The sequence below is a fragment of the Papio anubis genome, unplaced genomic scaffold (assembly GCF_008728515.1).
Source record: "Papio anubis isolate 15944 unplaced genomic scaffold, Panubis1.0 scaffold83, whole genome shotgun sequence".
Taxonomy (NCBI): domain Eukaryota; kingdom Metazoa; phylum Chordata; class Mammalia; order Primates; family Cercopithecidae; genus Papio; species Papio anubis.
The window spans coordinates 81,512-108,115 of NW_022168525.1; the positions used below are offsets into that span (position 1 = coordinate 81,512).

Sequence of the window (26,604 nt, forward strand, 5' to 3'; positions counted from 1 at the left end):
CACCCTTCACACTCTGACTGGATTTGCCCTGGTATCTGGGGACCCCAGATCTCAGCGTGGCCTGACTCTCCCTGGTGTCCGGAGACCCTGGGCCTCGGCACAGCTGGACTCTCCCTGGTGCTTCCAGATCCCAGGTCCTGGCGTGGCCTGATCTCCCTGGTGCCTGCGGAGCCTGGGTTTCTTGGTGCACAAGCAGCTCTGGGAGGAGGTAGGGGTGGTCTAATGGAGAGGCGGGGGACTGGGAACCAGCCCAGGCCACGCACCCCCTGAGCCTTGGCCTCCTCATCTCTGTTGGGGTTGGGCTTTTCCTAGAGGATCTTTCCGACTCTTAGCCCATGTGTGGTTTAGGGCAGTGGACACCTTGGGATGCAGCATTTGCTTCCAGGCAAGCAGGACCCTGCTGTGCACGCCCACAGGGGAATGGCTTATGTGGTTCCCCGACATGGACCCAGCACCGTGCCCGGGCCCTGCACCGTGATGTGCTTTCACCCTGTAATTCTTACATCAGATCTCCTTGCTTGGGACTACCAGTATTCCCACGTCACAGGTGAGCAAACAGAGGCCCAGGGAATTAGGTAACTCTCCTGAGGTGATTCAGCTGTGAAGCACCGTGCCAGCTGCAGAACCTGCACTCCTAACCGTGGTGCATCATGGCGCCCCCTTGTCCTGAGCGACTCCCTCACCTCCTGTGGGCCCTGCTTCACTGTAGGCCCAGAGCCCCCTCTGGAATCCAGTGGGGAGGCCTCCCCAGGACCTCGGTGCTCCTTAGGTCACCTGCAGCTGTCTCATCCACCAGCTCATTCTGTCCCCTCCAGACATGCTGGGCCCTTCAGAACCTGCCCGGCCCAGGGCTGCTGCAGGAGAGCTGCTGCTGCACCGCTGCTGCCTCCTCCTTTTCTCCCTCTCCCCTGCCTCCTGCCACCCCAAGCCCCTTCTCTGCCGAGGAAGGTGTGCATCGTGGGCTTTGGTGAGGGTTTATCCCCTAGCAAGGTCGGGCCACTGTCCCTTGGTGCCTGCCCACCCAGGCCTCAGGGAACCACTACCAGAGTTTGGGGTTGGTCTCCAGCTGGGTCCTGACTCGTGCCCCCTCTTCTGGGATATTGGGCCTAGGGCTGACTTCGTGGTTAAAGGGTGATTCACACATTAAAGACAGGATTTTGTGCAGGTCTGTGCCTCGCTCAGGGAAGGTGGCACAGCTGGAGTGCCGGGCAAAGGCCACCTGTGAGTGTCTAGGGGCTGCCCTCACCAGTGACCGCAAGCCCAGGGGCTTAAAGCAAGAGAAGGCGTTTCCTCCCAACTCTGGAGGCCAGCAATTCAATGTCAGTGTCGGAGGCTAAACCTGGCGCCAGCAGCTCCCACCAGGGCTCAGGGGAGGCTCAGTCCTCGCCCCTCCAGTTTTGGTGGCTGCCAGATTCTGAGGTTTGTGGCCACATTGCTCCAATTCAAGGCAGTATCTTCAAACCTCCCTTGGCTCCATCTTCACGTGACTTCTCCCCTGTGTATGTCGTCTCCGCTCCCTCCTCCCCATGAGGACTCCTGAGATTGTACTCGCGGCCCACCCATAGAATCCAGAATCATCTCCCAGTCTCTAGACCCTTTATGTAATCACATCTGCAAAGACCCCTCCCCATTTAACTGTATATGTCGCAGGTTCTAGCGATTAGATGTGGGTATCTTCTGGGGGAGGCATTACTCAGCCTGGCACAGGTAGTCTCTTGGTACATCCTGTTTATGGGGTTGATACCTTTTCTTCTCCCTGTGGGGTCTCTAGAATGGATGAGAAAGTGAGAATGACTTCTCATAGGATAAAAAAAAAAAAAGTTACTCGCTAAATTTAAACATCCCGGGAGCTGGATCCTGTCACAGACTGTGGACAGGAATATCAATTGGTCCAGTCTTTTGGGAAACAGGTGAAACATGTGGAGTCTTAAATACATTCATGCCTTCTGATGGAATAATGCGACTTCTGGGAATCTCTTCTGAAGAAAGGTTCTGAAACAGACATGAATTCAGAAATAAAAAGCCATTAATTGCAGGGGTTGCATACTCTGCAATGTAAATGTCCAACCGCAGAACGCTGGCTATGGAAATTCCTGTCCATCCGTGGCAGCACTTCTCAAACTTCTAGGGCCTCAGGGCTCAATTATCGAGGACCCCAGGGAGCTTTTGCTTATGTGCATTGTATTTCTTGATATTTATTGTATTCGAAATTAAAACAGAATTTAAAAAAATATTTGTTGACTCAGCACGGTGGCTCACACCTGTAATCCCAGTGCTTTGGGAGGCCGAAGTGGACAGACCACTTCAGTTCAGGAGTTCAAGACCAGCCTGGGCAACATAGTGAGACCTCACCTCTACAAAAAATAAAAAAATTAGCTGGGCATGTGCCTAGTCCCAGCTACTCTGGGGGCTGAGGCAGGAGGATCGCTTGAGGCTGGGAGGTTTAGGCTGCAGTGAGCCATGATTGCGCCACTGCACTCCAGCCTGGGTGACAGGGTGAGACCCTGTCTCAAAAAATATATATAAATAAGAATTGAAAAATAAAAAATGTGTTAAACTGCAAAAGGACAATGACTGCTTTGCATGTTAACATAAGAGCATTTTTAGTGAGCCGAGGTACTGCTTTACAGCTTTGCAAATCTCATTAATATCTGGCTTTGTAGGTGACGGCTGGATTCTGATGTCTGCCCTGAGTTAAATCAGTTGTGATGTCACGTGTCATGCGGCCTCTGCAAAATTCCATTGCACACTCAGGAGAGAGTGACAGTGAAAAGGGAAACCATATCTTAGTGTTGTTATTGAAAGGATTTTGACCACTAAACCCTGTATGGGGTCCTGAGGACCTCCCTAGACCACACTTCGAGAGCTGCTGATAAAAGATGGAATATTGTGCGTTAAAAATATTATGAAGCATGAATAAACTATGTGTGAAGGCTGGTAGTGGACGAATACAGGGCACATCATTTTTTACAGTCTGCAAAATATGCAGAAAAACATCTCGGAAAAAAAAAATGTGCTAGGATCATGGGCAATTTTCCTTTGTTCCTAATGCTTTGCTGTTCTGTTTTCACTGCTTATTCATTTTAAGGACATGCCAGTGGCGGGTTTGCTCAATACTAGCTCTCAAGGACACTCCATTAGGAAGCAGCTGTCAGCCTCCCCGGCAGCTGGCCAGGTCCTCTTGCTCTGAGATTCTCTATTTTGGGAGGTGGACTTTCACTGTGGAGCTAGGGCTGTGAGTGGTATTGACATGTTACAAGCACAGGGATCTCAAGGTGTGTGTATGTGTGTGTGTGTACACGAGTGTGTCCTCGGGGGATAATTTAGCCTTCGGTTATAAAAGAGAGGGAGTTCTGCTCTGGAGCGAAATCCGTGGTTGCCAATGAGAAATGAGGAGCTGGTCTGAGATTTCATGTCCTCAGCTGGAATGCTAGCACCCAGCAGGGCTCCGGCAGAGAGCTAAATATATCCTGGGTGCGCCGGCAACCTCAGGAACCCTCGGCGCTGAGCGGAGCGGGACCCAAAGGGAGTGATTGATTTGTCTAATGAAAATCAATACCTGGCCGGGTGCCGTGGCTCGCGCCTGTAGTCCCAGCACTTTGGGAGGCCGAGGTGGGCAGATCACCTGAGGTCAGGAGTTCAAGATCAGCCTGGCCAACATGGCGAAACCCCGCCTCTACTAAAAACACAAAAATTAGCTGGGCGTGGTGGTGTGTGCCTATAATCCCAGCTACTCAGGAGGCTGAGGCCGTCCCTCACAATCGCCCTCCCAGATAGGTCTCCTGTGGAGGCTTGAACCCAGGAGGCGGAGGTTGCAGTGAGCTGAGATCACGCCACTGCACTCAAAGGCCAGGTGCAGTGGCTCACGCCTGTAATCCCAGCACTTTGGGAGGCTGAGATGGGTAGATCACCTGAGGTCAGGAGTTCAAGATCAGCCTGGTCAACATGGAGAAACCCTGCCTCTACTAAAAATGCAAAAATTACCTGGGTATGGTGGTGTGTGCCTATAATCCCAGCTACTCGGGAGGCTGAGGCAGGAGAATCACTTGAATCTGGGAGGCGGAGGTTGCAGTGAGCTGAAATCATGCCACTGCACTCTCTAGCCTGGGCAACACAGCGAGACTCTGTCTCAGAAAAAAAAAAAAAAAAAAAAATCAATGCCTGCCATTTACAGAGCACCTAGCAACACTGGGCATGGGAGCAAGGCTGCACAGGTGGATCTCTGACACCACAAAGCCCTGTGGGGTGATGTTACTGCTCCCAATTTGTAGATGAGCGCGCTTGGATAAGACAGGAGGCACGACCTGCCCCAGGTCACATGGCTGGTAAAGATGGGAGGTGGGCTTCCCATGGGCATGCCTGCCTCTCAGAACACCCACCCAGTGCCGCCGCCTCGCCAGAGCGTGTCTCCCCACGGGTTCTTTCAAATTCTAAGGCCAACAGGGAACAAAGAGTTATGTGCCTGATTTAAAAAAAAAAAAAAAAATCCCTTTTGCGGATGGTGCATTTTTATGCTTTCCAAAGAGCTCACGCTTCTTGATAAAAGGGTGCCCGGCGGCTGGTATAGACAGCAGCATAGCGGGGTCATAACATGGGCTGAGCGCGGGCTGTGTCACCTCCGTGAGTCCTCTTCACACCGGGTGGCGGGGTGGGGAGCTGTGACTCCCCATTTTACAGGTGGGGACAAAAAGGCAAAGTGACACGGAGAAGCCTGCCCCAATGCAGCCGTCGGGCTGGCACTGGAGCTCAGGCTGTGTCCTTCCAGACCCTGTGCTCAGCTGAATGGCACCCTCCCTCCCTCCATAATCTGCATTAAATGTGGGTCAGCTTCCTGCCAGGCTTTCACAAGCCTTCTCTCAGCTCAGCGCGGGAGTGCGGGAGTCGTTTTACGTGCTGTCTGCGTATTTGTGATTCTCCTCCACACCTTGCCTTTCAAATAGAACAGGTCCCCCAGCGGCGGCCCTGGCACGAGGGACAGTGCCATCACCTCACCGGGGAGCCGTAGGGGGTGGATGCGGATTCTGGAAGGGACTTAGAAACTCTCTCTCTCTTCTTCCTTAAAATGTGACCCACAGCTTCCTAGGAGGTTGACAACTTAGAAGGAGGATTTTGCTGGAAATTGGGATTTTACCAGGAATTTCTGGCCCAGCCCCAAGGGCTGCTTCCCCCCTGAGGCTCTGCTCGCAGCTTTGATCCCTTCCCTTCCCCCAGCTCTGCCAGGCACCCCTGTGGCCTAGCAGGAGATCCCAGCAGGACTTTGCTCTGGATTTGGGAGGGAAGGGGCCATCAGGCTACAGCTGGCCACTCCTTGGTGTTGACCTGGGAAGCCCCCAAGGGGTAGCTTTCAGGGTGGGGGCTGGTGGTTTCTCCTGGGACCTAAGTCCTCCCCTCCAAGCACCTGTTTCCTCAGTGAGGACTTGCCGCTCCCTGAGGAGACAGATACCAGGAAGGATACCCCTCACAGAAGACCCCCCCAGCCTGCTGCAAAGGCCTGGCCCCACCCCAGGTCTCACGGGCAGCCATGTCCTCTAACACGAAGCCAGGCAGTGTCCACAGGCTTGGCGGGGAGGCTAGAGGTGGTGTGTTCCCTGGAGCACGTTGATCCTCTGGCCGGGCACTGGAGGCAGTTCTTCCCTCCAGGAGCACCCAGTCAACAAAGAAGGCATGCAGTAAGTGATGACACTCTGTGAAAGCACTTCTCAGGGAGGGAGGCTGTGGGGCCAGAGAGAAAGTGAACCTGGCCTGAGAAATCCTGGCAGGCTTCCTGCAGGAGGTGACATCCAACCAAGTAGGACTTAGCCAGACAAAGCAGTGGGAGAAGGGCACCTGACAGCAGGGACAGCTGATGTAGAGCCCCTGAGATGGGAGGGAGGGGGTGTGTGAGGAACTTCATCCATGCCCTGACCTTAGGCCCTGGGTAGGGTGCAGGGTGCAGGGCTCTACGGTGCTGTCTGCCTTTTGTGCACTGTGGTCCTCCGGTACCTCCCATAGCAACTGGCTGGTAGTACGTGCTCAGTGACAGTGTAGGGAACCCAGCCTGGGGGCCCTGGGAGTCGTGTCTGGGGGAAGCTCTTTCCTTAGAGGAGCAGAGACCCCTGACAGTACAACACGCAGGTGCCTGGGCCTCAGCCTGGGATGCTGTGGTAAAGCTGGGCAGGCCCTAGGAGATGCATTTGCAGACACCCCCCACTCCCGCCCCCGCCCCCAGTTTGGGCACTGTTGACATTGACACCCCTTTCAAGACGTATAGCCATGAAGAAAGGGGACAAGAAGGACAAGAGCCGGTATTGCCAGGATCAAGAGAGGATTGGGCCTTTGCAGATGGGAAGCGGGGGGCCTGCAGTGGGGAGGGAGGCTGGCTGAGGGTGTTCAGGGAACAGATGCCAAGGCCACATCCCTGTGCCTCCCCCCTTGTTCACTGAGCTATCTTCCTCGCCCTCCCACCTTCCCCAGACCTGAGGTTCCTCGAGGGCTGGGCCAGGCTGGCGTCCTCACTGAGGGCTCGTTGACCAGAAAGGGATGGTGTCCTCGGGGAGGGCAGGGTCCAGAGAGGGGACAATTGGTGCTGCACAATTGCAGGAAGTGGCAGCTTTGTCCAGCCGTGCAGGGGAAGAGTGAGAGTCGTCAAGGGCAAGGCCGCCAATTTGGGAGCCCTGGTCCCCCTCTGTGCCCACCCTGTGGTCACAAGCACACATCAGGGGTGCCAGCGCCCCGATGCACCGTTCAGCAGCTGGCCCCAGCGAGCCCGTGCAGCCCACCCACAGCCCGTGTCATAATTTCACTCAAGAGCAGCGGAGGGCTGGGGTGGGCACCTGCTTTGAGGCTTAGCAGCATCTTGTTCAAGCTAGTGGCTCTTTAGCTCCTGGGCCAGGGAGGGCAATAGGGAAGCCAGGTGACCAGGACATGTGCCCTCTGTGCCTGAAGGTGGAGAGTCATCATAATGGACTCTGCCAGTGCACCCCCTGGGCACTGGGACCCTCGGTGCTGGCCCCAGGGGTGATGTTGGGGCAGTGAGGTGAGACAGAGCCCATGCCCTCAGGCAGTGCGGGCAGCAGGAGAGACCAGCTGGGAGCAGGCAGTCACAGCAGTGGGGGTCGGTGCCACAGAGACTGCGAGACCCAGACGCTCTGGGAGGGGCTGGAGCCGGTGTGGAGACCCGGGCAGTGTCCCGGCCTTGCTGTCCCAGATCCAGGAAAGAGGGTTAGTTATGCCAGGAATAGAACCCTCTATTTCCCATGGTACCACCTGACTCAGGGTAACTCAAACAGCTGCGCCACTAGAGGCTGGGCTTGCAGCTGGAGGGAGGTGGGCTGGTCACAGTGCCCCGCTGGCCCCAGGATGACATGGCCAAGCAGCTTGTTCCCCTCTGCACTCATGGTTAGGTTTTCTGGTGGGCTCCTGCAGGGAGCTGGGGGGCCCCTCCCCCTCTTCTCAGTCCCAGGGTGCATGTATTCTCTCTCTACTTGAAGTACAGGTGGAGCGTTTGGCCCCACACAGGTGGACATATGAAATTTTAAGAGGGACCCTAGCTACAGTGTGGCAAGTGGCACTGGTTGCAAATTCTCCTTTTACTTAGAACTCACAATCGCCCTCCCAAATGGGTCTCCTGTGGACAGATCTGCACATCAATCTGCTCCTAACATCAAGCACAACTGGCTGACATTAGAAGCAGATCTATGTGCTCACTCCTGTAATCCCAGCACTTTGGGAGACCAAAGCCGGAGGATCATTTGAGGCCAGGAATTTGAGACTAGCCTAGGCAACGTAGCCATACTCCATCTCTACAAAATAAAAAATAAAAAAGCATAATCTATGCTTAATATTAAGCATAGCCTCCCTTCCCCTTTTATGGAATGTGTTTGGCAAAGGTCATGCCCTGGGTGCCTGTGAGCTTCAGGCCGGCGGAAGCTAACGGTGGGGAAAGCCGTGAAGGAGGTATGTGTGGCTGCGGTTTGCCGAGGAGGAAGAGGGGCTGGTAATTAACTGCAGGTCATGTCTGGGGCTTGGACTTGTGGGTCTTATAATCCATAAGATTATAGCTTTTGTTTGCTCAGGGCCAGGCACTTCGATGTTTGTGATCTCTTTAGAGTGATTCCAGAATTCTTAGAAATACTTAGGGCTCTGGGGGTTGGGGAGAGGGGGTGGCCAAGGTCACATGACTGGGAAGAGACAAGGCTATGATGTGAGCTCAGGGCTCTCTGTTCCCAGTCCCGGGCCCTTCCCGCTACCTGGAGATGACTTGCAGGATGGCGAGAATATCTAGACAGGTGAGGCTAAGGCAAGGGCAGGTCAGGGGGCTGGAGACAGGGGCAGCGTCCACCTGATCCTGAGGTCAGGTTCAGTGGCCTTGGAGACCAGCCCACAGCTGCAGGCTTTACTGTGGGTTTTAATGAGGAAGAGTTCTAGAAAAACACCATTCACACCACCCGGGCCTCATCTGCATTGGTCCAGCTTCTGATTCTTCAGAGCTCTTCTTGGCAGCCACCTCCCTGCCCTGAACCCCACCCTGACTCAGGAGCTTCGGTAAATGCACTCTTTTCTGAATATTATCAGCCCCTTCCCTCCTTTTGTATGTGTCTGGGTGCCACTCTGCTGGCATCCATGGGACCTTCAGGAGGCCCCAGCTCCCCTGGGTCACTGCCCTCTTGTGTATTCTCTGGGGTCGATTTTACCGTCATTGCTTCCATCATCAGTAGCAGCGGTCATGGGAGTAACGGTGTCACGGACAGCAGTAGCAGCGGTCATGGGAGTAACGGTGTCATGGACAGAATGAGCGTTTGTTTTTGAAGGGGCAGCTGGTTAAAGAGAGGCTGCATGTGGCTCCCACATGCAGGCAAGGCCCCCGTGCCACTGTCATCTTTCCCCCATGCTCCCCACCATGCATCCAAGCCTCCGGGTGGTGCACGATGCGGTCCTCCTCTGGCACTGTTTCACAAAGTTCCTGCCTGGCGTGAAATCCCCGGCCATGGCTGATGCCTTACCAGCTGTGTGGGATCCCACTGCATGGCTCCCTGTGGAGTGTTTGACCACATTCTCTCTTTCCTTCACCAGATGGGGAGCATTGCTTTTGTTTTGTATTTTTTTCTTCATTTTATTTTAAGTTCTGGGATGCACGTGCAGGACATGCAGGTTTGTTACATAGGTAAACGTGTACCATGGTGATTTACCACACCTATTAACCCATCATCTAGGTATTGAGCCCCGCATGCATTAGCTATTTATTCTGATGCTCTCCCTCCCCCCACCCCTCCAACGGGCCCTAGTGTGTGTTGTTCGTCTGCCTGTTTCCATGTGTTTCATTGTTCAGCTCCCACTTATAAGTGAGAACATGCAGTGTTTGGTTTTCTGTTCCTGTGTTAGTTTGCTAAGGATAATGGCTTCTAGTTCTATCCATGTCCTTGCAAAGGACATGATCTCATTCCTTTTTATGGCTGCATAGTATTCCATGGTGTATATGTGCTGCATTTTCTTTATCCGGTCTATCATTGATGGGCATTTGGGTTGATTCCATGCCTTTGCTATTGTGAATAGTGCTGCGACAAACATACACATACATGTATCTTTATAATAGAATGATTTGTATTCCTTTGGGTATATACCCAGTAATGGCATTGCCGGTTCAAATGGTATTTCTGGTTCTGGATCTTTGAAGAATCAGCACACTGTGTTTCACAATGGTGGAACTAATTTATATTCCCACCAGCAGTGTAAAAGCATTCCTATTTCTCCACAGCCTCACAAGCATCTGTTGTTTCTTGACTTTTTCATAATTGCCATTCTAACTAGTGTGAGATGGTATCTCATTGTAGTTTTGATTTGCACTTCTCTAATGATGATTGATGTTGAGCTTTTTTCATGTTTGTTGGCCACATAAATGTCTTCTTTTGTGAAGTGTCTGTTCATGTCTTTTGCTCACTTTTTGATGGGGTTGTTTTTTTCTTGTAAATTCATTTAAGTTCCTTGTAGATTCTGGATATTAGATCTTTCTCAGAAAGATAGATTGCAAAATTTTTTTCCCATTCCATAGGTTGTCTGTTCACTCTAATAACAGTTTTCTTTTCTTTTCTTTTCTTTTCTTTTCGAGACAGAGTTTCGCTCTTGTTGCCAAGGCTGGAGTGCAATGGTGTGATCTCAGCTCACTGCAACCTCCGCCTCCTGGGTTCAAGCAATTCTCCTGCCCTCAGCTTCCTGAGGAGCTGGGATTACAAGTGCCCATGACCATGTCCAGCTAATTTTTGTATTTTTATTAGAGATGAGGTTTCGCCATGTTAGATAGGCTGGTCTTGAACTCCTGACCTCAGGTGATCCACCTACCTCAGCCTCCCAAAGTGCTGTGATTACAGGCATGAGCCACTGCACCCAGTCTCTGATGATAGTTTCTTTTGCTGTGCAGAAACTCTTTAGTTTAATTAGGTCCCGTTTGTCAATGTTTGCTTCTGTTGCAATTGCTTTTGATGTTTTTGTCATGAAATCTTTGCCCATGCCTGTGTCCTGAATGGTATTGCCTAGATTTTCTTCTAGAGTTTTCATAGTTTTGGGTTTTACGTTTAAGTCTTTAATCCATCCTGAGTTAATTTTTGTATAAGGTGTAAGGAAGGAGTCCAGTTTCAATTTTCTGCATATGGCTAGCCATTTTTCCCAAAACTATTCATTAAATAGGGAATCCTTTCCCCATTGCTTGTTTTCTCAAGTTTGTTGAAGATCAGATGGTTGTATATGTGTGGTCTAATTTCTAAGATATCTGTTCTGTTCCATTGGTCTGTGTGTCTGTTTTTGTACCAGTACCATGCTGTTTTGGTTACTGTAGCCTTGTAGTATAGTTTAAAGTCAGGTAGCATGATGCCTCCAGCTTTGGTCTTTTTGCTTAGATTTGTCCTGCCTATATGAACTCTTTTTTGGTTCCATATGATTGTTTTGTATTTTAAATTTTATATTTTATTGTGGTTAAATACATTTACCCTAAAATGTACCATTTTAACCATTTTTAAGTATACCGTTCAGTGGCATTAAGTCCATTCACATAGTTGAATGATGATGCAGCCATCATCACTGTCCACCCATAGAACTTTTTCATCTCCCTAAACTGAGGCTGTGTCCCCATTAAACACTCATTCCCCATTCTCCCCCATCCAGCCCCTGTAACCCCCATTCTGTCTCTGTGGATTCAACAACTCTAGGGGCCTCCTATCAGTGGAATCCTGCACTATTTGCCCTCTGTGATTGGGATCTCACTCAGTGTAATGTCTTCAAGTGTCATCCATGTCATAGCCTGTGTCAGAATTCCTCTCCTTTTTAAGGCTGAATAATGTTCCACTGAATGGCTGGGCCGCATTTTGTTTATCAGTTCATTTGCTGAAGGACACCTGGGCAGCTTCTGTCTCTTCACTGATGTGACTAAGGCTGCTGTGAACATGGGTGTGCAGGTATCTCCTAGGGAGGCTGCTTTCTGTTCTTTGGGGTAGATACCCAGAAAGTGGGACTGCCGGATCAAATGGCCATTCTCTCAAGTTTTCGAGGGCCCACCCTACTTTTCCACAGTGGCTGCACCATTTGACACTTGGTGGGGGCATCTTGAGGGCAGGACTGTGTCAGGCTGGCCTGTGAGACCTGTGCACAGGGAGCAACTCCACAACTTGGCTGAGGGACTGTGATGTGGCTGCATCTCGTCAACTGCACCTCCCGTCAGTTCCTCATCACACCCTGTGCCCGGCCAGGCTGAGCTCTTAGGTGCTCCCATGAGTGCCAGGCCCTTCCCCAGCCCTGTGTCTTTGCACAGGCTCTTCCCCTCGTGGGACGCCCCCTGCCCGAGGCCTGCCCCATGGGGCGCACTGCCTGTGGCCACTCCCCAGGCCGTCAGCCGCCCCCACTGTCTTTGTCCCTGTGAGGCGTGGGCTTGTCCACTTGTCCGGGATTCATGACCTTTCTGTCTGCCTTCCTTGACCAGGGACTCCCAGAGCAGGGACTGTCTCGCCCGGCTCAGGATCCCCTGAGCCAGTGAGCCCCTGAGGCAGAGTGGGGGGTCCCAGCACCTGCTGGGGACTAAGGGTCTGAGCAGTGCCCACATCAGTGTATGAGTCAGCCCAGCTGCCGTGACAAATACCACAGCCTGGGCGGCCTATGAAGACAGACGCTGGACTCTCACACTTGTGGAGGCTGGAAGTCCCAGATGGAGGCGTGGAGAGTGGGCTCTGTTGGAGGCCGCCTCCTCATAGATGGGGCCTTCTCACTGTGTCCTCCCACGGAAGGCGACAAGGAGCTCTTTGGGCTCTACCCTCATGACCTGATCACCTCCTGAGAGCCCAGCTCCTAATACATTGCCTTGCGAGTTAGGATTTCATCACACAAATTTGGGGGCGGGGGGCACAAACATTCAGACCATAGCAGCGAGTGAAGGCCTTGGTTTCCTGAGGCCTAAGCGGGGAGGCCCCGCCGTGTGCTCTGGAGAGTTGCAGCTGGACCCGAGGCCACGTGGCGGGACGTGGCACTAGGCAGTGAGACATACATTTAGCCACACTGAGTGGGAAAATGTCATGCACCTTCCTTTCTCCACTTCCCTTGGCCTCGTCAGCATAACTCAGACAGTGGCGCTGTTGGCAGATGCCCTGCAGACCACGAGTTGTCTGGTGGGTCCCGGGGACTCAGGTGGGCAACAGGCCACTGACCCACAAAGTCAGCCACGTGGGGTGCAGAAGGCGAGGCCCCCACCTGGTACGGCAGAGCCCTTCCCCCATGTCTAGTTTGGATTTTTGCTGCCCTGGGCACAGAGAGGATCTATTGGCATCATTTTTAAAAACGGTGGTACTATGGATACATTAAATTTCCATCTACACCATTCTTAAGTGGGCCATTCTGTGGCACTAAACCCATACACTGCACAGTGCTGTGCAACCAGCAACGCCATCCATCCACAGGACTCTCATCTTCCCAAATGGAAGCCGTGTCCCCTTCAACACTCACTCCCTGGACCCTGGCACCCACCCTTCTACTTTCCATCTCTATGAAGTTGACAACTCTCGGGACCGCATCTAAGTGACATCCTGTGATATTTGTCCTTCTGGGACTGGGCACGGTGTCCTCAAGAGCCGTCCATGCTGTAGCCTGTGTCGGGATTTCATTTCTTCTTAGGACTGGGTGATATTTCATCGTCCGTATAGACCACGTTTTGCCCATCTGTTCATGTCTATGGATGCGAGGGTCGTCTCCACTGCTTGACTGGTGGAGATTCTGCTGCTGTGAACGTGGGTGAGCACATACACATTCGTGTTTTTAAAGGTCTTTTTTTTTTTTTTTTTTTTTGAGACGGGGTTTCCCCCTGCCCCCCAGGATGGTCTCGATCTCCTGACCTCGTGATCCGCCCGCCTCAGCCTCCCAAAGTGCTGGGATTACAGGCTTGAGCCACCGCGCCTGGCCTAGGGTCTTGTCAGCAGCTCCGTGGCAGGTGACCTCAGAGCAGGGACCAGGTGCCAGGCCCCATGCACAGCACTTTCCACCAGCTGCTTTATTCATTCCTCACCACGTTGGTTCTTCACCACCTGTGAAGTGGGAGCTCTTACTGTCCTGATGTGCTGATGAGGAAACGCGTCAGCCATGAGAGGCCCCTTGCCCATGATGCCGGCCTCCAGGCTGGGTGCCAAGTCCTTCGGAACCCGCATCATCGGTGCTCCTGGAGAGCGTCTGTCTTCATCCATGGGGGCCACTCTCACAGGACATCACAGCCCAGCGGCTTATACACAGCAGGCATTGATTTCTCACAGTCCTGGAGGCTGGAGGTCCCAGATGAAGGCACCAGCAGATTCAGTGTCTGGGCAGGGCTGCTTCCTGGTTTATTGATGACGTCTTCTCACTGTGTCCTCATACACCAAAGGGGCGAGGGAGCTCTCTGAGGTCCCTTTTGTAAGAGCACTAATCCCATTCATGAAGCCTCCACGCTCATGAACTAATCACCTTCCAAAGGCCTCACCGCCTAACACCCTCACATTGGGGGTGAGGACTTTGACACATGAATTTGGGGAGCACAGGCATCCAGATATAGCAAAACGTTAGCACATATCGCTAGCAAAACATAGCCTGGGCAACGCCCACCCTCTGGCTGCCCCGGTTACCCCCAGGCGTCCGTTGCAGGTATTTGCTTACCTTTTCTCCTCCAGGATCCGACCCAGAATCATGCATTGCAGTTGGATATCATGTGTCGTTGTCCTTAGTAGCCTTTATTCGGGAATGTTCTTCCTACCTTTTTTCCTTTTCTGTCTTTCTTTTGTGCCATGGACACACTTCAAAAGTCCAGACCTGTGGCCTTGTGGCATGTCCCACCATTAGGACTGGTCTGTTTCTTCATGTCTGGGTTTGGCTGAGCATTTTGGGCGAGGGCCTGCCTCAGTGATGCTGGGTCCTTGCCACTGTGCCCATCGGAGGCACACGGGGCCCACTGGCTCCCAAGTACTTTCAGATTTTAGCACACCTTGTGTGCACCTAGTGGAGATGAAAATTCTCACACGTATGTCTTTGCACCCACATGCAAATAGACATGTAAGGTATGGAAGAGGAACTGTTGGATGGCAATGCCTTCTGCCAAGCCACCCTCTCCAATGGCTGTCCCAATTTGTACCTGTACCAAAAAGGCACAAGTCCCTCATCCCTGGTCCCTCCAAGCCCAGCTCTGGACACTGTCAGTCTTTTAAATATTTGCCAGACCATGGGAAAAGGGGGCGCTTCACGCCTTCCTGGTGCTGCAGAGCCTGAGAGCATTTTCATACATTTCCGGGCCATTTGTGTCTCTGTGAATTTCCTGTCCCTTTCTTTGCTTATTTTTCTGTGGGGTTATTTGTCTTTATTGATTCAGGAGGCCGACTGGGCGTGTGGTCTGTGTTTCGCAGGCCGGGAGATGGATCGCTATTGGTTTTAGCATGTGTTCTTCTTGCTGACAGGGGCTGGGCCGAGCTGCCTGCGGAGGGGCTGTGGGTGTGGAGAGGGAGGGGCAGCAGGAGGCGGTCCAGTTTCCGGCCTGGGCCTCTTTGGGGACAGAAGGCAGGGTGTGGTGGAGGGGTGGCACCTCCCAACAGGGAGACGCAGCGCCAGCCCCTCCGATCCTCCTGGTGGATTTTCTCCCTGCGGCTCCGTGCTCACCCTGCCCTGGGGCTGCCTGAGACCTCGGGAAGGGAGTTGTCATGCTTAGTCTGGGCCTTCAAGGCTTCCCTCATGGCCCCTCAACATCCTCCGCTTGCCTTTGTTTCCGCCTGGTCTCGGAACCTCTGCACCTCCATCCCCTCTTCAGCTGTGTCCTTCAGTGCTTGGCGCAGATGTCCTGTCCTCACGAGGCCCTCGGCCCGCCTTGCCCACGGCAGTCGCAGCAGCCACAGAGGGCACTCGCGTCACTGTTCACTGTTTGTCACCACCCCCAACCTGCCGGCTTCATGCATGATGAGACCCCCATGTCCCCATGTGCCTTGCTCTGGCACCTGACAGGTGCTCCCCCCATGGACAAATGCACTGGTGCTAGTGGCACTCAGGACTGTGGTGTGGACAGGGACACTGCCTAACTAGCCCAGCCATCAACTGCCTGGGTTGTTTCCATGGTGGCCAGCTCCCTGTTGACACCTCAGGGGGCTCTGGGAATCGCTGTCTCAAGGGGCATTTGCAATGCTCATTGTCCTGCAGAGATGCTGTCGGGGGGCCGGGCATGGGCCCAGGTGGAGCTGGGCAGCCTGGACGTGTGCAGAGCACAGAGGGGTGAGGGGCGAGGAGAGTGGGACCCAGGGAGGAGCTCCAGCCAGGCTGGGGTCTGCAGATCCGGAACCAGGAGGAGGAGAGTGGGACCCGGGGAGGAGCTCCAGCCGGGCTGGGGTCTGCAGATCCGAAACCAGGAGTTTGCTCTCAACCTGGGAGGCCTGGTGTGCCCCAAAGAGGACACTGTGTGCTGGAGACTGGGAGGCTAGCCTGGCAAGGAGTGGAGGGTCCTTGAGGGTGGGATGAGGACCTCCCGTCTCTACCAGGAGAGATACGGACTGGCAGGCTGGAGGGGGCAGGAGAAGAGATGCCCCACAGGGGACAGGGAGAAAGCTCCCTTAATGGGGACGTGTTGTGCTGGGGCATCGGGGTGTAGGTCTCCTGATGAAAAGGGGAAAGCCGCCACTATGGGTTGAATTGCATTCCCACTAAGTTAAGCCCTGACACCTCCGCATGTGACCTTATTTGGCGGTAGGGTCACTGTGGGATGGAACTCGTCCTGATGAGGTCATGCTGGATTTGGGAAAGGAGAAGAGGGAAGGTGATGTGAACTCATGCGGGGAGGAGGCCAGGTGATGTCGGAGGCAGAGATTGGAGGGACGTGGCTGCAGGCTGAGGCTCATGAGGATTGCCGGCCACCAGCAGAAGCAGGAAGAGGCCAAGAAGCCCCAGAGCCTGCATTGTCCTCACAACCCCTGATCCGGGACTTCTGGTCTCCAGAACCTGGGAGAGTAAATGCCTGTTGTTAAGCCGCTGTCTGTGGCACTGTGGCACAGCAGCGACAGGACACCCATCGAGTCAGGAACTGGGGAACAAAGATGCCAATTACCGAGTGCCCGCCATGTGCCCGGGTAGGGGCCAGGCACTTTCACAGGCATCATCTCATTTAGTCTCCCTGTAACCCAGTCCATGGTATCCCCATTTACAGATGAGGAAACTGAGGCTCTAAGAGGTTCAGTCGCTGGGCCCAGGTCCCAGGGCTGTGGAGCGTTGAGGCCTGTTGCAGGCCCAGGACTGAGTCACCCGAGGGAAGGCAGCAGGGTAAGGGCCTTGCTTCATGATGTGCAGCATTGCTGGGGGGCGGGAGTGGCGGTGAGGGAGGTGGCAGTGAGCAGGCCTTCTGCATTCTGTTTTCTGACTGTGAGGTGCCCAAAGCTTCCCCATGGAGGCATCCAGCACTCAGAGGGAGGCTGGGGGCCCAGTGCTCAGGAGACGCCAGGGCTGGACATCCTTCTCCAGGGACTGGATGGTCTCAGATCCCTCTAAACCTAAGGTTTTACAATCCTGAAAAAGCACTGGTGTCTTCCTTGCTTTAAGTCTCAGTGAAAATCTCTCCCGCCTGACCCTGTTTCAGGGTCTGATCTCATTACTTCTCAGCTTTTAAGCAGTGTTCAGAAATGAAGATGTGAGTAATTGTACATGGTACCCCATCTATGCCCCCGTGATGGTTGGCAGCCACAGTGCTGGGCTGTCAGGGAGTGAAGGGTTGTGTGCCGGGGAGGGGGTGAGCATGAGTGAGCAGGGGGGTGATTGCAGCCTCATGGGACCATGCACGCTGTTTCCTTTCTAACCAGGTCCTGCCTGTGTCACTTGAGCCATCCTGCTAGCACACCCCACCTCCACAGGGAGATATTCAGGCACCCCGAGGCCTGAGCTCGGCCAGCACGGCTGTGCAGGGGATGCAGGCTGCTGCGCTGGGGGTGCAGGCTGCTGTGCAGGGGGTGCAGGCTGCTGCGCTGGAGGTGCAGGCTGCTGCGCTGGGGGTGCAGGCTGCTGTGCAGGGGGTGCAGGCTGCTGCACTGGGGGTGCAGGCTGCTTTGCTCAGGGATGCAGACTTCTGTGCTGGGGCCAGCAGAAGGTGGCTAAGAGCATGTGAGAGAGTCAGGGAGGGGTCGGGGGTCCTCCCAGGCCCTTGTCAGTCCCGCCTGCCCTCCGTGTGCATAAACAGCTCATCCCCCTCTTTTACTAAAGTCATCGTAGTTCTCGCCTGGTCCCCACCCTGGCAGGATGCAGCTGCAGAGGTTAGGATAGAATTTTCTGCACTGCAGGTGGCGACCCAGTCCCTGGCAGGAAATCAGTTTAGTGGGTCGCAGCCGTGTGCGTTACATAAGAAGGTGAGTTGAGTAGAAAGCAGTAGAGCACATCATAAGGAATAAAGGTGCTTTCTGTGAATTTTTTGTTCGCTATTTACATATAGTATCAGATAAGTTGCTGCTGCGTGTGGTCAGCTGAGAAATTGTGCCCCACCCCAGCATAGCAGGTCCTGATCCCTGTGACCTGTGAATATTGCCTTATTTGGAACAAGGGTCGTTGCAGATGGGATTACACCAGGATGCTGAGATGGGGAGCTGATCCCGGATGATCTGAGTGGGCCCTGAGTGTCATCACAGTTATTCTAAGAGAGAGGCAGAGTGGGGTGACCACAGAGCCAGAGCCTGGAGTGATGCTGCCGCCACCAGGAAATGCAGGCAGCCCCAGGAGTGGGGCAAGGTAAGCGCAGCCTCCCCTAGAGCCTTCAGGGGAGCTCAACCTTGGGGCCACCTTGCCGTCCACAGTCAGGAAATACAGGCCGCCCCAGGAGCCGGGCAAGGCAAGGACAGCCTGCCCTAGAGCCTTTGGGGAACTTGGCCTCGGGACTGCCTTGACATCAGCCCAGCGATACGGATTTTGTATTCTAGTCCTTGTTGCACTGCCCTCTGCCCAGACTGTCTCTCCCCTCCCTGAGCCTGGCTAATTCCTCCTCCCTCTCACAGCTGGACTCTGACACCCCCTCCTCCAGGAAGCCCCCCTGCTCCCTCCAGGCCAGGTCAGGTCACCCTGTGCTCCCCTGGATGCCGCCAAGCACACCCTGGGCTCGGGCCAGGCTGCCTCCCTTCAAGTTCCAGTAAGGTGGGGCCGAGCATGGCGCCGCCTCACAGTGTCTCAGGGAAGCTTAGACAACCTTATACTCTAAAGAGCTGTGGAAAGGCCCAGATCAGTGCCCCGGCCGGCGCCCGCTCTCCCTGCCATAGCCACTGCAGTTGTTGGGCTTGAGCCAGGAGGACCCTGAGGGCCCAGGCAGGACTCAGAAGGCCGACCTCCGACCTCTCCACATGCCCCTCTCCCGAACATTACAGAAAATCCCCTTAACATGATGGCCTCAAAGCAACGTGATGTTTCCCACTATGGGCCATCCCGAAACTGGTGAGAGACGCGGCTGGGCCTCGGCCATCTAGCACCACCCTGGCCATCCTGCGTCTCCATCCCTGGCCCTATGAGCCATCACTACCTGCTGGCTGAGTTCCTTCGAGACTCGAGTGTTCCCCTTCCAGCCTGAGACCACCAGGGACTCCCTTGGGGGCTGCCTTTGAATAAACTCGATGCTTAGGGGTGGACAGCAGGCTGGAGGCGAGGGGGATCTGAGGCTCCTTCTCCGTGGGAACCCCAGGCAGTGCTGAGCGCTGGGAGCCTGCAGGGCACCAGTCTGTGCTGACTAGTGGAAGTCTGGCTCCAGCAGCCTCCCTGGCCCATGTCCTGGGCTGGTGCGGTTGGCTTCTCGGTGTCTCTGAGCATGGAAGAGGTCTCCTCTCAGGATTAGGTACAGGACTCTCCAGGCTGCCCCTGCACTCCCATCCGTACAATGGCAGGGAGAGGGGTGGCTAGTGATCACTATGGCCTCTTCTAGCCCTGACACTTCTCAAGGCCAGCCCTCCCAGGACCCCAGAGCCACAGAGAGAGAGAGGGAGCGTACCTGTCTCTGCTCCCAGCCCCACTGGCTGCTGCTGAAAGGCGTGTCCGCAGAAGACTCATATGTGCGTATAGTTGGCTTGCGAACACAGTCATGATGACAGCACAGTGTGGTGGGCTTTGGGGTGGGGTGTCAGGGTTTCAAGTTCTGTGGCCCGGATTTCTCCCTGAATCTTAGAAACACCGTCTTTAAACACCTGTTTTACAGCGTGTCTTAGTCCAATTGCATGAACCAGTATGGTAGCTACTGGCCATGTGTGATTATTTAAAATGAATTAAAATCAAATAAAATCTAAAACTCTGTTTTGCATGGTGCTGGCCATGTTTCAGGTGCGCAGGGGCTGCACGAACTGGAGGCAGATGTGCTGGGTGTGCAGGTGCCGCACATCCTACGACGGGGTGCTGGCCTCTGATTCGCTTGTGCAGGGGATTTGAGTGAGTGACAGAGGGAGGGGGGCATACGTATTTCTGCCTTTTATTCCTTTTCCCTTAAAGGTGGCATTGAGAGTGTTTCCTCTGATGTCAAATTATAAATGTCAAAACTCGGGGAAATGTTAAAAGGAAACATTTCCTGCCCCTCGCGCCTAGACACACCCACCGTGCGTGGTCCTCCAGGACCTCTGCCCCCAGCCTCAGGTCTCTGGATGGGCACAGCCTGTGGGGGCACTGGCAGCCCAGTCAGGGGAAAGCCGGGGGCAGCCAGGTAGGATGTGTGGTCTCGGTGCAGCTCAACGAAGCCCCATAGACTGGTGGCTTCTAAACAATAGACATTTGTTTTTCTCCGTTTTAGAGGCTAGAAGTCCAAGATCAGGGTGCCAGCATGGTCGGGCTCAGGACCTGACTTCTGGGCTGCAGACAGCCGCCTTTTCCTTGCACCCTCATATGGTAGGAAGAGCGAGGCAGCCTCTGGCCTCTCCTTACAAGGGCACTCATCCCATGATGAGGGCTCCACCTGCAAGACCTAATTCCTCCCCAAGGCCCCGCCTCCAAATCCCATCACACTGGGGTTCAGGATATCAGCGTGTGAGTCTGGAGGAGGGGACACCACATTCAATCCATGGCAGTGGCCTTGGGCTAGACAATGACTTCATCTCTTTCCTGCCTTAGAGAGCCAGGGCAAGGAGACCAGCTGTGCAAGGTCACTGAAGGTTTAGTGCATTCGTGTTTTAGAGCCTGGGAACACGTCTGGTAACCAGCAGGTTCCCTGGTTGAATTAAAATTAAATAAAATCTTAAACTCTGTTCTGCATGGTGCTGGCCATGTTTGGTATGCAGGGGCCGTGCGAGCTGGAGGCAGCTGTGCTGGGTGTGCAGGTGCAACGCATCCTACGACGGGGTGCTGGACTCTGATTCGCTAGATAGAGACACGTCTTCTTGTGGTCACACCCACCTGGAAGCTCAGAATGTGACCTTGTTTGGATGTTTCCGTATGTAATTACGGTAAAGATGGAGATGAGGTCATTGTGGATGAGGGCGGACCCTAAATGCAGTGACTGGTGTCCTCATAAGAGACAAAAGAGGACACGAAGAGACACACAGGGAAGACGGCCCGTGACGGCGGGGGCAGAGACGGGGGCCCTGCGGCCACATGCCAAGGGATGCCTGGAGCCACTCGCAGTGGGAAGAGGAAGCCTGAGCCTCCCTACACCCCTGTGGAGAGCCGGGCCCTGCTGGCACCTTCACGTCAGACTTCTGGCCCCCACAACGGCGAGAGAATCGGTATCTGTTGTTTGAAGCCCGCATTTCAGGGACCCCTGGTGCAGGCTGTGACTCCCAGCACACGGGGCTGTGGGGGTTTTGAGTTCACTCGTGCTGCCCCTACACATGGAGGAAGGGTCAGCAGACGCTCCCCACCCCCATCCCACCCCCCCCACCCCGAGTGCCTTTTGAGAACCCCTTTCCTGAACGCCTGGGAGACAGGTGTGTGTCTGGCGTACAGTGTGGCAGGAGTCTATTTCAGTGTGCCGGGAAGGGCTTGGCTCTGCCCCTCCCTGGGCAGAGGGTGGCAGCTGCCATGTGACCCTGTGGGAGTCCTGTGGGCCACAGAGGCTCTTCCCCGGCCCACTGCTGCCCGAGCCTCCATGGGTGCCAGGCCCAGACACGCAGAGGGAGAGCCGCTGACCCGCTGGCCCTTCACAAGCAGCCACGCTCCATGGGAGTGCCAGGGGGAGACACAGGTAAAGCCCCAAACTGCGCTTTTGCCCAGACCATCTGGCTAGGAGCCGTGAGCTCCATGAATCAGCTTCAGGGGTCTGGCAGGAATGGACGGGTCCAGTCAAGTTATGCCCTGCGTGAAGCTTGTGAGCGCCAGCGCCACGGGCGCCAGTGGGTGCAGGCTTCGGGCACACTCTCTAGGGGCAGCACTGTGGGGTGAGGAGGGTGACCCCCATTATACAGGTGAATCAGCTGAGGCTGGGGACGAGAAGGGTCTGGTCCAACCTCACACGGTGCTGGTATCGAAGCTGCATCTGGACTCCAGCACCCGCTGACAGCATCTGGGCCTCCCTCCCTCCCTTTTCTTTTTTCCTTTAAGCTGCTGGTTCTTACCCATGGGCAGCTGTGCTCCTGTGCTCCCAGGGGGACACGTGGCAATGTCTGCAGGCTTTTTTTTTGTTTTAGACAGGGTCTCACTCTGTGACCCAGGCTGGAGTGCAGTGGCATGAACATGGCTCACTACAGCCTCAACCTCCTGGGCTCAGGTGATCCTCACATCTCAGCCTTCCAGGTAGCTGGAACTAAGGTGCACGCCACCATGCCTGGCTAATTTTTTATTTTTTTAGTAGAGACAAGGTCTCACTTTGTTGCCCAGGTGGGTCTTGAACTCCTGGGTATAAGCAATTCTCCCATTTCAGCCTCCCAAATTGCTGGGATTACAGGTGTGAGCCACGTGCCTGGCCATCTGGAGACGTTTTTGATGGTCACAGCTAAGGAGGGTGTCTCTGGCATCTGGCAGGAAGAGGTCAGGCCACCGCTGAGTGTCCCGTGGTGCACAGGACACCCCACAGTAGGGACTGGTTGGCCCAGTGTCCTGCTTCGGGGAATAGCATGAATGCCGCAGCTCCCCTGATATTAACATAAAAAACACAGGACCCATCAGGCTCCTTAGATACGAATGACCAGCAAGTCCAATAGCTCCAATCCTGCATGTTGACCAGGCGGCCTGTAGGGTGAAGATCATGGCAAAATGTGGGAGGCTAGGGAGAGAGGAGAAAAGGGGGGCAGGGGGAGTAAGATGAGGGGAGAGGGAAGGGAGGGGAGGGAGAACAGTGGGGAGGAGCCTGGACCCCTGGAAGCAGAGCTGGGGATACACAGGGGCGGGGGCCTCGGTGGGCCTGACACAGTGCCAGGGCCTCCAGCAGCTCCCCCCTCCCCCTGAAACATTCCCCACTCTGTGTGGGAAGAGGCCTGGTGCCCAGCAGGGCCTCATCTCTGAGCCGCCAGACTAGAATCTTCCTTCCCTGGTGCCCTCCTTCTGGCCTGTGGGGTCTGCCCTGTGCAGGGGAACTGGGACTCTTGTCCATAGCTCCCCTGTCAGCGCCTTACACTCTGAAACTCTGTGGAATGTTACTGAAGGGAGCAACTCTGGCTAGGGCAGTGGCAGTGGCCCTGGAGTCCAACTCATGAAGCTTCAAGCCCTGATTCTGCCTGACCTCACTGTGAGGCCTGGAGGAGACACTTCCCTGCCCATGAGGCCCCCAGAAAAAGGGGGTTGGCTGTGTGGCTCCTCCCTCCCAGGGTTTTGTGAACCGAAAGAGGAGACACACAGGTGTGTTCCCAAAAGCACCAAGCTGCAGGTCCCCCAAGGCTGCCCATGCACATCCGAGTGTGAGTTCTCCCTCCTGCCCGGGAGGACGAGCTGGCATGGCCAGGGTGCTGGAGTGTTCTGAGGAGAGCCGTGGATTCCCGGAGGGGACAGCAGGTGACAATGTCCGTGTCCCAAATGGAATTTCCATGGCAGAGGCTGGACAGGCCTCTCCAGCTCAGCTGAGTCTGTGATGCTTCTCAGGCCCACCGTGCTTCCACCACCTGTGGACAACTGTGCTGGATGGACCGTCACACTGATGGCAGAGCTGACCACGACCATCCCAGACGCAGCCCCGGCGCCGAGGCCCCAGGCAAACCTGCGGCCATCAACACTGCAGATCACGATGCACATGCAAAGCAAGGGTATCCACAATTAAAACTCGCAGTCAGGTAGATGCGATTCTATTTATGTAAAATTATTCATGTAAAATTATAGTAAAACCAAGAAAAACCTGTAAATCTCTTAGAAAAACCCTCGGAAGCACATCTTCATGACAGTGGGTCAGGCGACGGTTTCTTAGAAAAGACGCCAAAGCACAAGCCATCATAACAAGACATAGACGACTGGATTTCATGAAAAATCTTTGTGATGCCAAAGACATCGTGAGGAAAGTGAAAACACAACTCACAAAATAGAAGAAAATCTTTGCAAATTAGCAAGCTGACATGGGACTTGTATCTTGAATATACAAATAACTCTCATCCCGTAATCCTATCAAGACAACCAAGTTAAAAAATGGGCAAAGCATCTGCATTGACATTTTCACAAAGAAGATTCCCAAAGGGAGGGTCTGTATATGAACCACACCCAGCATCATTCGCCCGCAGGGAATGGCACATCAGAATCCCAGTGAGACACAACTACGGATCCACTAGAATGGCTAGATCACAATCGCAGGCACACCCAGAGCTGGCTGTGGGGATGCGTAGAAGTCAGAACCCGGTGTGGAAAACAGTCTGACAGTTCCTTGAAATGTGGCACACAGAGTGACCACAGGACCCAGCAACTCCACTCCTGCGTATCTACCCAAAAGACATGCAAACCTATGTCCACACGAATATTCACACTCGAATGTTCATAGCAGCGTTATTCATAATCACCAGAAAGTAGACAGCCCCAAAGGTCATCAACTGACTAATGGATGAGCCACACGGTGTCTGTCCATACAACGAATATTTCTCAGCCATCAAAAGGAACGAGGCACTGATGCCTGCCACACCACGGATTCTCCCCGAAAACATGACGCCGAGTGAAAGAAGTCAGTCGCAAAGGACCACGCGGTGTGGGATTCTGTTCACATGAAATGCCCGGAGCAGGCAAATCCACAGAGACAGACTGGTGGTTACCAGGGGCTGCGGAGGGAGAGTGGGAGTGACAGTAAAGGATGCAGCATTTCGTTTTGGGGTGATGGAAACTTTCTAAAATGGATTATGGTGATCAGCACACAGCTCTGTGAAATACCGAAAGCCATTGAGTGTGTATTCCAAACAGGCACATTGTACTGCTGTGTGAGTTATATCTCAGTGAAGTTATGGCTTTCACATGTGTACGCCGAGCACGTCTGCAGAGCTGGGTAGGCTCTGTGGAGGCGCCGAGAATATTGTTTCTGAAAGCACATCGAGGCGCTGCCTTACGAGAAGACAGATGAATTATTCTAGGATGCGATGTCATAGCGTATGTCCCAGGTGTGCGAGAATGTGTGGTTTTGTTTGTGGCCTACAGAAACGTGGTAGAGCTGCCACTCAGCTGTTAAGAGTGGCCGTCTCAGAGTAAAAGGGAAGCAGGGGATTTTAAATTTTCCTTCAACTTTGATGTACTGTTGAGGTTTCTAACCATGAGTAGCATTCCTTAGGTCATCAAAACGAAGTTATTTTTGTCGTTGAACCCAAAGGAACCGTGTCTCCGGAAGTTAGCAAGGATCCCGGGCAGGGCTCCCACCCCACGCTACCTCCTGCCCCTCCTCTTGGCCTGTCCGGGTGGAGCCGGGACCTTGTCACCCCAGTTGGGCTGTGTGACCGGGTGCTGGCACACCCCTGCCTGCCCATGTGTAGACCTGTAGGCTTTGGTGTGTGAGCCGGATCCTGTCGGTACAAGGGTGACGCCCCCAGGAGACCCACTTTAAGGCAGGGACTGGCTGCCTCTGTTGTGCAGGTGGTTAGCAAATGCCACAGAGCCACTGCAGCCAGTTTCCCCTGCCCAGCCTGGCTTTCCCTGGGCTCCAGGCCAACCATCCCGACGGCCAGTTTTAATTAGATGTGCCAGAAATGCTTCCCTCACACCAGCCTCCCTTGAATCAGCGGATCAGGAGAACACGAGAAGGCTCAGGAATTTGAGGGGGAGACGGGTGGGCAGACAGGCAGAAAACCAGTTCCCTGACACAGAGGCCCAGGCTCCAGGCGCCACCCAGCCAGTTGAGGGCTGTGTGATCTGGCTAGGTTACTGAGCGTCTCTGAGCCAGGGTTCCCTTGCCTGCAGCCTGAGGGTGACAACGCCTCTCATACCAGCTGGAGAGGGGGCTGGTGCTGTTGTGCCCACACCATACCTGCACAGGGGAAGGTCAGGCAGGGATTAGAGACCCCAAGTAAGGGATGCCAGCTGCCAGGGGAAGAATGCTCTGAGGACCGCAATTAGGATTAAGGAGTTCAGATCCGGGCAAAGAGGTCTTCCTCCCACAGTGCTGGGACACGGTGCTGGGCTTTGAGGGCATTAACCACGAACAGGGGACTGCTCCACACCAGGAGAGCAGCAGCGGGTGGGAAGGAGGCTTGCAGAGCGGGAACGCCAGGGGAGGCAGGCACGGCCTCCAGGAAGATATCTCACACTGGTCAGGTCCCAGATGGATTTGCCACCCCTAGGGCTGGTTCGCCCCTCACCTCTCTCCCTCTCCCATCCCCTCGTCCACGTGGTGGGGCATGGTGGAAAGGACCAGGGTCAGAGAGGCCTGGGTCCCAGTGGCCTGGGGAGGTGCGTTCCTGCTTGGAACCTCTGTTTGCCCATCGGTAAATGGTGAAGAGAGGACAGGTCCCAGCTGTGCAGGAGGAAAAGAACAACTGGACTAAAGTGGCAGGTACCATGGAGGGTCTGACAGTGGATGGTGTTAAGAAGTGAATGTTCATGTCCCCCCAGCCTTCACACTCTGAAGCCCAAACCCCCAGGGTGATGGTATTTGGAAGAGGGGCCTTGGGGAGGTGATGGGGTTTAGATGAGGTCGTGAGGGTGGGGTCCTCATGATGGGAGTCCTGCCCAGAGTGCTCTCTCTGCCTCATGAGGACACCGTAAGAAGGCGGCCATCTGCAAACTAGTAAGGGAGCCCTCACCAGGGAGCAACCATGCTGGTGCCCTGATATCAGA

At 54.4% G+C, this 26,604-nt stretch overlaps 1 protein-coding gene across 36 annotated transcripts in view; it reads left to right on the plus strand.

Annotated features, from left to right (window-relative positions):
• The window catches only part of ABLIM2 (actin binding LIM protein family member 2), a 193,986-nt gene that overhangs the window by 10,417 nt on the left and 156,965 nt on the right, over positions 1–26,604 (plus strand). For 6 of the 36 annotated variants that reach the window (XM_031662647.1, XM_031662649.1, XM_031662650.1 and 3 more), the window contains exon 1: positions 17,576–21,625. The exons of 9 other annotated variants lie outside the window; for them this stretch is intronic. In XM_031662647.1, coding sequence (XP_031518507.1) covers positions 21,601–21,625 — 25 coding nt within the window. In that variant the 5' untranslated portion in view covers positions 17,576–21,600. Of the gene's footprint in view, positions 1–17,569; positions 21,626–26,604 lie in introns of those variants that run through there. 21 more of the 36 variants (XM_031662653.1, XM_031662661.1, XM_031662655.1 and 18 more) reach the window with 10 other exon arrangements.